This window comes from Chanodichthys erythropterus, chromosome 13, assembly GCF_024489055.1.
Source record: "Chanodichthys erythropterus isolate Z2021 chromosome 13, ASM2448905v1, whole genome shotgun sequence".
Lineage (NCBI taxonomy): Eukaryota > Metazoa > Chordata > Actinopteri > Cypriniformes > Xenocyprididae > Chanodichthys > Chanodichthys erythropterus.
The window spans coordinates 38,923,704-38,935,381 of record NC_090233.1 but is presented as its reverse complement, the minus strand read 5'-3'; the positions used below and the strand labels follow the sequence as shown (position 1 = coordinate 38,935,381).

At 34.4% G+C, this 11,678-nt stretch overlaps 2 protein-coding genes across 3 annotated transcripts; both read left to right on the top strand.

The window, feature by feature from the left end:
* The first annotated feature begins 987 nt into the window (after positions 1 to 987).
* On the top strand, positions 988 to 9,153 carry tmprss13b (transmembrane serine protease 13b). 2 transcript variants are annotated; one of them, XM_067407340.1, is made up of 13 exons: positions 988 to 1,111; positions 3,556 to 3,721; positions 3,818 to 3,931; positions 4,114 to 4,239; positions 4,346 to 4,472; positions 4,639 to 4,734; positions 5,519 to 5,562; positions 5,662 to 5,824; positions 5,986 to 6,155; positions 6,375 to 6,473; positions 6,567 to 6,709; positions 8,013 to 8,165; positions 8,416 to 9,153. In XM_067407340.1, exons 1-13 carry the CDS (start codon positions 1,097 to 1,099, stop codon positions 8,428 to 8,430), a joined length of 1,431 nt encoding a protein of 476 aa, XP_067263441.1. In that variant the 5' UTR covers positions 988 to 1,096; the 3' UTR covers positions 8,431 to 9,153. The 2 variants fall into 2 exon arrangements, with proteins under 2 accessions (XP_067263441.1, XP_067263440.1); XM_067407339.1 differs by having other exon boundaries at positions 8,013 to 9,153.
* A 527-nt stretch (positions 9,154 to 9,680) lies between these two features.
* On the top strand, positions 9,681 to 11,658 carry fxyd2 (FXYD domain containing ion transport regulator 2). The gene is made up of 5 exons (XM_067406657.1): positions 9,681 to 9,877; positions 10,216 to 10,251; positions 10,487 to 10,561; positions 10,676 to 10,712; positions 11,522 to 11,658. Exons 1-5 carry the CDS (start codon positions 9,868 to 9,870, stop codon positions 11,523 to 11,525), a joined length of 162 nt encoding a protein of 53 aa, XP_067262758.1. The 5' UTR covers positions 9,681 to 9,867; the 3' UTR covers positions 11,526 to 11,658.
* The last annotated feature ends 20 nt before the right edge of the window (positions 11,659 to 11,678 follow it).

Sequence of the window (11,678 nt, the reverse complement as noted above, 5' to 3'; positions counted from 1 at the left end):
ATTCAAAAATTAAGCCTTTAATTCCAAACTAGGTTTAAATGTACTTCTCAAGCTCCTACACTCTAAAAAATGATGGGTTAAAAACAACCCAAGTTGGGTTAAATATGGACAAACCCAGCAGGTTGGGTTAAAGGGCACCTATTATGCCCTCTTTCACAAGATGTAATATAAGTCTCTGGTCTGGTCAAGTTTCAGCTTAAAATACCCCACAAATTTACCCCTATTTGGGGGTGAGCAAAAACATGCCTTTTACTATATTACTATATTGCTGGCTAAAAAAATAAATCTGAAATTGGCTGAATAAAATGGCTGGGTGTAAAATCCTTTGAGTTCAGATTTATAAACATGAAGAGAATTTCTCAGTGTGATTTAAATTCCTTAAATAATTACAGCAGTTTCTTTCTTTTTTTCTTAAATGGAAGGACTTGTTTTTTATTGCTCATTTTTTGGCATCTAAAAACACACCTTGCTAAACAAAAGCTGTGACGTACAAGATAGGCGTTTAAATATGTCAAACACACACGTATGCGTATGTTTGCCATTTTTGTATTAGAAATGGATTTATGAATGTGATTGTTTTATTTGTGACTGTGTGCATTTGAATGTGTGTAGGTGTGTCCATTATTCACTTTCATTGGATTCACTTTCATTCAGATTCCAATTTTATCTGTGATTATTCATATCTTTGCACTGTCAGACTTAATATATTCAACACTCACATTACTTTGCCTTTATATTGCAGTTGTGTGGGTTATTGAGTGAAATTTGATACATGTGTAAACATACTTGTGTCAATCTGATGGCATCAATTAAGCACCTACAGTAGTTTCCCAAATTCTGTTGTGCTTTCATGAAAGCAGTTGACGGAAAATACTGTGGTGTATCTGCACTACAATGTTTCTATGGAAATGTTAAGAAACTTTGAAGGGCTTCCTGTAAAACCAGTTCAACATGAGTTACTCCATATAGGGTGAGTCTGTACTGCTCTGATGATGTAATAGTTGTACTGTGCCAGTATAGCAGGTGCATGACAGGGAATAAATACATAGCTGAAGTACAGGTAGAGTCTACCTGATCTATTTAAACGGATACTCACATGGAGAACAGACAGGTATGAATACTTTAATACGTAACAAAATATTTCCAAAACAATCATAGATACACCTATTTCGTAATTATTGATTTGTTCTTTTTGTGGTCGGTTTTGATACAACTGTGGTTTTGTTATTTTGTTAATATATTATTGTAAATGTTTAGTGACTAGCACTAAAATTGTATTAGTATCATGTTCTTATTGCTGTAGTGTTTTTCTCTTAGTGATAAGCTTGTGTATTGCGCTACAGTTGTCTTGGTATTGTGTCAGTTGAATTAGTTGACTTGTATCCTTAGTGATTATTAACACAGTATATACATTCTAACTTGATTTGTTTAGAAGTTTTAATAGAAATAAAAATCAGGCATAATATATGCGACCAAGTGAATGATTCACTGTGTGTATTATAAAGAACATGTTCCAACTGGGTGCTGTTAGAGAGAATAAGATCTGCAACATGCCTTAAAAAGGAAGGGCAGATTCTGAACCTCTCAGATCTATCCTGGTAACAACACTGGTTGTGGTTGTGTTTGAAATCAACATTTAAGGTGTCATTTATTGGACAATTATAGAGAACTCACAATAAACTTTCAATCATCTGGATTTTGTTAGACTTACTATAAGTATTTTCATAAAAGTTTATATTACAACAAGACTGTGCGGATAAATAGACAATGCTTTTTCACACCCTTTTCTGCTGGAGTCAGTGCACTATGTGCGGCAAAAATAAGTTTAATGTTGAATCTCTACTGTGTACTCAATATATGGTGCTGCTTATGCAGGTATAATACCATAACCTGTTAATATGGGAGCTGAAAGAAAAATTCTCTGCTTTCTTGTGTAATGTACAACAGGTCTTACACCATTTTATTATAAATGGCAGGTATATAAAAAAAATACTCTTTGTAGTATACCAGAAATCACTTTATTTTGTTGTATAGTGCTGCAGCTGCTGAAAGCACGATGTGTGTGATGTGAACCAGGCCTAATATAAGTCTGGTCTCATTATGAAAAACATTACAACAAATTCAAGACAAAAAATGCTTATAAGTGTAAAAATATGCAATTATATGCAATTAAATAGCTAAGAGACCAGACTGAGATGTCTAAATTGCTCTGTCTCAACTCCATGCAACATCTTTATAATGTCATATAATGTCATATAATGTTTTGAATGTTCTTTGTTTTGGCAATAAGAGAATGGTTCAAATTACCAATAATCAAATTACCTTAAAATTATAACTATGACAATATAATGTGGTAATATACAGTACAGTCCAAAAGTTTGGAACCACTAAGATTTTTAATGTTTTTAAAAGACGTTTCGTCTGCTCACCAAGGCTACATTTATTTAATTAAAAATACAGTAAAAAAAGTAATATTGTGAAATATTAGTACAATTTAAAATAACAATTTTCTATTTGAATATATTTTACAAAGTAATTTATTCCTGTGATGCAAAGCTGAATTTTCAGCATCGTTACTCCAGTCTTCAGTGTCACATGATCCTTCAGAAATCATTCTGATATGCTGATCTGCTGCTCAAGAAACATTTAATGTGTACAATTGTACAAAATATTTGTGTACAATATTTTTTTTCAGGATTATTTGATGAATAGAAAGTTCAAAAGAACAGTTTTTATCTGAAATCTAATCTTTTGTAACATTATAAATGTCTTTACTGCCACTTTTGATTGATTTAATGCATCCTTGCTGAATAAAAGTATTAATTTCTTTCATTTCTTTTAAAAAAAATAAAAATTTAAATTCTTACTGACCCCAAACGTTTGAACGGTAGTGTATAATGCTACAGAAGCTTTGTATTTCAGATAAATGCTGTTCTTTTTAACTTTCTATTCATCAAGGAATCCTGAAAAAAAAAGAAGTACACAACTGTTTTCAACATTGAAAATAATCATAAATGTTTATGGAGCAGCAAATCAGCATATTAGAATGATTTCTGAAGGATCATGTGACACTGAAGACTGGAGTAACGATGCTGAAAATTCAGCTTTGCATCACAGGAATAAATTATCTTGTCAAATATATTTAAATAGTACACAGTTATTTTAAATTGTAATAATATTTCACAATATTACTGTTTTTTTACTGTATTTTTAAATTAAATAAATGTAGCCTTGGTGAGCTTCTTTTAAAAACATTAAAAATCTTAGTGGTTCCAAACTTTTGGACTGTACTGTATGTACTAAACATGACAAATAATTACTCTTCAAATGACTGTTTTAAGGTCAAATCTGTCCTTGTTAAACAGAAAAGCAGTCCCACTGCATAAATATGAGAATATAAGTCTTATCATCAATGTATAAACAATTCATTTGAAATCTGATTGGTAGTAGTTGTTTACAGTGAATTTAACTGAATGACAGATGAGAACGAACAGTGTAAGATATTAATTACCTTAAATGCTACTTAAATATCTTGCATTTATTTTATGAATACAGGCTGAGGCTCCACCGTCATATGACTCTGTGGTGAATCAGAACATCCCTCCACCTTCATATCCGAGTCTTCAGATATTGTCGACTACCCAAATCCAGCCGTACAGCATACCTCAACCAATACCTCAAACACCTGCACCTTGTGTAGTAGAGACAAGTCATACTACAAGTAATACTAATAAAATGGACACCTTATACACACATAGGTCATAGAGCAATAAATCATTTTAGAGTGTCAATAGCCATTTTTGTTTGCTTTTTGCAGTCCCGACACAGAGAAGGCAAGCTCTCCCATACAAGAGCAAAAGGTGTTGCTATGGAGGGTCTAGTGGTACTGTTGTTGTTGTAGTGTTGGTTGTAATCGCCATCTGGCTGGGAGGTAAGCACATATTTTAATGTCATATTCACAGTTGTGCTGTTCTGCCCAAATCATAATATACTGTAGCTATTTTGGGTTGTGTGTACTGTATTGTGTCACCTAAAAGCTTAAACTCTTACATAACTTTAGTAAATTTGAATTTTGTCCATGAAGAGTAACTTCATTTTTCAACTGCTGCACAGTGCGTTATGGGCCGTCACTGTGGGCTCTCTCCGAGAGAGAAACAGGGACAGACACATGCCCTCCTTCCTCAGTTGACTGTGATGGGAAGAGAGACTGTTCTCAAGGCAGTGATGAATCTCACTGTGGTTAGTGTCAATCACATAAAAATATATGTAAATAATGAAGTGATTTTTTAAAATCTCTTTTCATTTGGAAATCATATACGCTAATTTGCCTTTAATCTTTCTATAGTGCGGTTTGGTACAGCAAATGAATTGCAGGTCATGACCTCCAAGTCCAGGCTCTTCTTCCCAGTCTGCGCACAGGGCTGGAATAAAAACCTAGCTGACCAAACCTGCCAACAGCTTGGCTTCAGACAGTAAGTATACTGTATTTTCGTTTGTTACATTTAACCTGGTTTTCACCATGAAAAAAGCCATGGAAGCTGGCATGGCGTTGAATCCCAAGCAAACAAACATTAGATAATATTACAGATCTATGTATGAATTTGTATTCATGTGTGTTTTGGTTTATGTGCTCCACAGGAGTCATATTTATAGTGTCTTGCAAACCAACTCACCCTCCTTTCAAAGTGTGAACAGTCAGTTTACAAACACCATCCAGGGGAGCGTTAATTTGAGGTAAAACATTTTTTTTAAACAAAACAAAAACTGGTATAATTTACTGCTGAAAAAACAATGGAAGCATAAATCTCAAGCAGAAAAAATAGCATAACCCACATAGAACAAAAACACTCCAGAAAAGTTATGGCAGAAGTTATAAATCTATTCTAATGCTCATGTTTATGCTAAATACCAGATTCTATGGCCTTACAAAACTTTAAATAAAACACCGATTTGGATTTGCCACAGGATAAATGTACAGTCAATAGGAAGCATTTGCTGACATCTTTTTAAAATGCTGTCTAATAAACTGTGTAGTCTATTGACATTAATTATTAGGCAAAAAGGCTGTTTTTCAATATCCCTGAAATAGCAACAGATTCTTTACAGCAATTTCATATGAATTCACAAAATGTGATTTGTATGCAAATGTATGTTTTGTTTTTGTTTTTTTTGGGGGGCGGGGGGGTAATCATGAAAGTCCACCACTTAACCTAATTCAGTGGGTCATAAGTAGATCATATAAAAACAGACGAATAAGATGATTATGAATTGCCATTACATTTTTTTTTTTTTTTTTTTTGGAATAGACCTAGAACACAGTCTGAATTCAAATTAATTTCCCCATCTGCAGTTAAGAAAGACCATAAATAGGTTTACAAAGCATTGTGAAGATGGCAATGCGTGATAATGTATTAAATAATTAAGTGTATTTAGATGCAGAAAGGTGTAAAGAAATCCAACAAAACAGAAAATACTCTTGGTCTCAATTGTGTGTGTAACAATGTTGTTTTAATTGTAGTACGTCCTGTCCTGGTCAGCAGACCGTGTCCCTGAGCTGCAGCAGTGAGTATCCTGCACTGTTGCTAAATGTTATTGCCACATGATAATGCTATCTAAGTCTAAACAGTCTCTTTTTTTCCCTCCTGTTCTTTCTCTGTTCAGAATGTGGAAAGCCACCGGTCTCCACGAGGATCATAGGGGGAAATGCGGCTGTTGACGGTCAGTGGCCGTGGCAGGCCAGTCTGCATTTCAAAGGGTATCACACGTGTGGAGGAACTCTGTTGACTCAAGACTTCATCATTACCGCTGCTCACTGCTTCCCCAAGTCAGTATACATTACATTAGATTTGATGACTAGTCTACATGTTGGAAACAACATTGTATTATGTAATTAAAATTAAGATTAATGAATACCTTAAACAATTTCCAAAAAGCATGGATGGATGAACAAATGAATGAATTTAGCTTTTCCCCCTCTTTTCTTAGAGAAAATCCCAGCTATCAGTTGCCTAGTAACTGGAAAGTGTATATTGGTTTGGTGTCCCAGCTCCAGCTTCCCAGCCCATATCTTGTAAAGCAAATCATTTTACATGGGAAATATGACCCAGTGACAAAAAACAATGACATTGCCTTGCTAAAACTCAGTAAACAGGCCAGTGAGTTTATACACACACGCACAAACACAGAGTTACAAATATTTTATTACTCAAGAACATTATATGATGTAAGATACATAAATATTTGTGCAAGTCATAGCTTAACTGATCTAATTCTGTAGCTATTAACCATACATGTTTAAATTACCATAAATATAAGTCAAGAGGCATTTATGACCACTGACGGGTTTCTTTTTTTTTTTTTACATTCTGTTAAAGGTAATATACAGCCTATCTGTCTGCCTGTGTTTGGCCAGACATTTTCTCCTGCCCAGCAGTGCTATACTACTGGTTTTGGAGTTACCCGGCAAGGGGCTGGTATGTATGTGTAAAATGTGTATGTCTTTTGTTGTCTGAATTTGCATGTAGACTATTAATAACACTGGCATCTCTCAACATGTTTGTTTGCAGACAGTAGTCCCACTTCTTTGATGGAGGTCAAAGTAGACCTGATAGACTCATCTGTGTGTAACTCACTTACTGTTTATAACGGACAAATCACTGAGAATATGCAGTGTGCAGGAGATCTTATGGGAGGGAAAGACTCCTGCCAGGTTAGATACATTCTCATATTCAAAAGCTTGCTGTCTTCGCATGCAAATAGTGCCACCTTTTGGAACAATATGATATTGCAGTTTAAACTTTGTAATGCTAATGTTGGGCGTAGAATTTAGTAGGGACGCTAGTGATATGCCCCTACCAGTAGCTATACAGCGACTACTGAATTGTCCCTAGCAATAATTTTGATCAAACAATTAAATATTTAAATGCAACCACTGTAATTTTGGCCGCATCTTAAAATGGGTCGTACCAATCACGTTACCTGAGAAGACAAATAGTCTACGTTAGAAAACTGCATGGGCTCTTTCAAGGACGTGCATTAGCTAATGTATGAACGGATAACATGTTAGACAAAGACTCTTTGAACAGTTCAGTTGAATAATAGAGTTCAATAACTTAAACGGTTATTTCACCCAAAAATGAAACTTATGTAATTTATTATTCACCCTTATGTCAAATTCGATGGCTCACTCAGTGACACCTCTATTGAGAGCAAAGCCATTCAAACTCTGAAGGTCCATAAAGGTACTAAAAACATATTTGAAACAGTTCATGTGAGTTCAGTGGTTCTATCTTAATATTATAAAGTGACAATAATACTTTTTGTGGGCCAAAAAAAACAAAACAAAATAATGACTTTTCAACAATATCTATGTGGGGCGATTTCAAAACACTTCATGAAGCTTTTGAGCTTTATGAATCTTTTGTTTCGAATCAGTGATTCGGATCTCCTATCAAACGGCTAGACTGCTGAAATAACGTGACTTTGGCGCTCTGATTCACTGATTCGATTCGTAAAGCTCTGAAGCAGCTTTGAAATCGGCCCATAACTATATTGTTGAAAAGTCTATTATTATGGACCTTGAGAGTTTGAATGGCTTTGCTCTCAATAAAGGCCTCACTGAGCCATTGGATTTCATCAACAATATCTTAATTTGTGTTCGGAAGATGAACACAACGGCTGTAGAACGATATGAGGGTGAGTAATAAATGACATTATTTTAATTTTTGGGTGAACTAACCCCAAAAATGAAAATTCTGTCATCATTTACTCACCCTCAAGTAGTTCCCAACCTGTACGAATTTCTTTCTGCTGCTGAACACAAAAGAAGATATTTTGAAGAATGTCAGTAACCAAACAGATCTCTCTTATTTTTCCTACTATTGTAAATGGGGGACGAGATCTGTTGGCTGCATAATCAAGATTATGTTACTAGTTACAAGCGAGTTCCCATATCTATATCTATAAAAAAGTTCTGTCTTCTTCTTCCTCACTTTTAATTCTCTATCTCTCAGGGCGACAGTGGGGGTCCATTGGTGTGTAAAGCTGATGATCAATGGTTTCTCACAGGCGTTACAAGTTGGGGAGATGGCTGTGGAAAGAAGAACCGTCCAGGGGTCTACAGTAACGTAGGGCAACTTTTAATGTGGATATATGGCAAGATGCAGGTAAAACCACATTACTGTTACACACACACACACACACACACACACACACACACACACACACACACACACACACACACACACACACACACACACACACACACACACACATACATTAAAGTACACTGATATTAAATGTAAATGAAGATACTGACACAAAACGTTGTGAATTCATCATGACTTTTACATACCTTTATTTCTTCTTTCTCTTTCTTATCCCTCTGTTTTATCATCTCTGTTTTCTTCATTACAGCAAGAGCGACCCTGACCTTCTGCGACCTTGAAGAACAAATATTCACTCTACTCTGCTGCGTACACATCACTGATTTGACATTTTGCACAGAATTAATCTGATTTACTGATTTTTTAATGTGAAACAGTATAGATGACCTGTACTACTGTAGTAAATATAGATTTCTGTTACATTTTAAATTAATTATTTAAATGATGAAGATCCAAAGAGTCTTTATTCCTTTTGTAAATAAGAAGTCTTTTATTCTGGAGATATGAATGTTTGTGAATAAAACATTACTGTTTTAGGAGCAAATCATTTAAGCAGTACAGTTCTCTCTGTGTTGTATATTGTGTATTATGTACTGAGTAGGTCATCATCTACTTTCTCCTAACAATACATGTGACATAAAAAAGAGTTTCAAAAACATTTAGTGCCTTTTTCATTGTACAGTGGAGCAGCATATTGAACCAAATTGTCCTTCACTCTGAGAGTAAAACAGCAGGCTGTGATGGTTTTATTTGAGCTTTTTAGCCAAAATTTGCTGAAAATTAAAACAGCGCTACTGAAGACAAATTCTTTCCTCTCTGAAAAGGTGAAAGTTGGCAGGATCTTTTAACATAGACATAATCATTAACTTTACAAAGAATACCCCACTTAGTCCCTTTTTATACTCTGATAGATTTATCTTCAAGCTTATTAAAGTGGAAGAGAGTAAACTCACACTTGCTGTATGTGGACAGAAGAGAGGGTCGACTGAAGTCACTATTTTCCACTTGCACTATTTGAAAACAAGATAACTCCAATCTGTTTTATGAATACTCCTACTCGAAACTAAAGTGATTAGTTATGTATTTGTTCTACACTTTTTTTATTTGTTCTTTAGAAAATGACAGATTAATATTTAACTACCCACTGAAATAGAACTAACAGATAAACTAACTCTTTGGAGTCCTTCATAGTGTATATTACAAAATGCGTGAAAATTACAGAGTAAATAATATTTTGGAGTTTACATCACGAGTTTATTTTATTTATGTTTTTATTTATCTTATATCAGATTAGTTGGCCTTAAGAGACTGAATCTGTCTCTCATGGTCTGCTTGTTTCTCAATGAGCTTCAGCGCCCTTGTCAGCTTATTGCAAGGGCACATTCACCACAGCTCAATGGTTAGATATTAAGAAATGACCCAAAGGCTTGTGTTTATGTGCGTGTTTTGAAGTTTACTGGATAAGACAGGGCGGAATAAAATGGTTTGAAGGTCGTTAATTGTGAAGCACACACACTCTCTCTCCTCCCTGTAACTCATACTGATTTGTCATTCGCTCTACCAGTTCAATTCCACCTTCGGAGAGTTTAAGGAGCTCCCGGCAAACAACTAAACTCCTCTCTCACTTTTACTTTCACACACATATATCACATTTGAGGAATTACCATCTCTGAAACTTTGAGATCCAGCACCACAGTTAACGATGGGAGTGGGTAAGTTTGATTTAGCTTTATGAACTATTTTGATAATCAGTACTTATCAAAACTAACTTTTTTCTTTTTAAAAGATTTTATTTATCACACAACTTAAATGGATAGTTGCCTCAAAAATAGATAATGTAATCATTTACTCATATTCATGTCGGTCCAAACCTGTATGACTTTCTTTCTTCTGCGTAACACAAACCACACAGTTTTGGTTGAGGACAGAATATTCATTTTTGGGTTAACTATCCAATTAAAAATATTTAGACATCTATTAGAGAATGTAAGAATAATATTTACCTTAAGTTTAAAGTTAACATGATACCTTTTTTTTGTTCTCTCTTAAGAACAAACAGAGTATTCGGATGCTGATTTCACCTATGGTAAGAACGTCTGATGGTTACTTATACTCCTTTAAATTAAACTGACTGTGGAGTAATCATAACGCATTTTAAAGTTGACTTATGTTGCAGAATATATCTCAAGGGAACAGTCTTGCTCACATGAGCCAGTCAACAAAAAGAATTTTTAGTTGTACAACTTTTCATGCAAAGCTTTGTTTAGGAACGCTTTTGTGGATATCTTGTTTGTAACTATCTATGTGTGCGCTTATGCCAGATTATGAGTTAATCAGAAGAGGTGGGCTGATCTTTGCAGCCGTTTTGTTCTGTTTGGGCATGGCTATCATATTCAGTGAGTATGTCTAGATTTATGCAATCTACAGCATGTCCTCTCTGCATACATTTTAATAAAGATTACCATCAAACATACCATCCTTTTATAGTCAAATGTTATCTTTTCTGGCAGGCAAAAAGCTCAAGTGTGGAAACAAGTCATCTGCTAAGTAAGGCACACACGATATTCATACTGTAAAAAGATATAATAAAAGATAACACACACACACACACATTGGGTTTTTATGTTTTATTGGATCATTCCATAGACATAATGATTTTATACTGTACAAACTGTATATTCTATCCCCTAACCCTAAACCTACCCATCACAGAAAACTTTCTGCATTTTTACATTTCCAAAAACATTACTTGTATAATTTATAAGCTGTTTTCCTTATGGGGACCAAAAAAAAATGTGTCCACTATAATTTCAGATATTGCTATCTTAGTAGGAATAATTGTCCCAATGACATAGGGTATATCTGAACCACACACACACACACACACACACACACACACACACACACACACACACACACACACACACACACACACACACACACACACACACACACACACACACACACATTCTCTCTCTATTACCTCTTGGTGTGTCTTTTCTTTATATGCTTGAGGACAATGATCATTGACCTCTCCTTCATTAACTTTTACTGTGAGCATGCACATGCATTAACATATTGTTATACTTTATCAAGCATATTTATAGCAAAAATTATGTAATGTATTATAAGTAAATGCCCTGATTTTATGTCAAGAAAGCATTTTTCAATGACTTTTAAAAGGTAATTGTCTTTTATTACTTCCTCACACATTTATCTCAGAAACTCTGAATGAAAATATAGATTCACAACATTGTGTAAATGTACTTGATGTGCAAAGAATGTTGATGGACAAGATTCCCATTTATTCAATAATAATTTTTTTTTTTTTTTTTTTTTTTTTTTTTTTTTTGCAGGTAATGGGACACCTCAATATATTCACCAAGGACAACCCTTTCATGATCACTTTCATGATCTCAACTTGCATGTTTTTTTGTTTTGTTTGATGAATATTGTACTTTCCATTGACATGATCTATGTACACAATCACAATAAAATGAAAAAAATGACTTA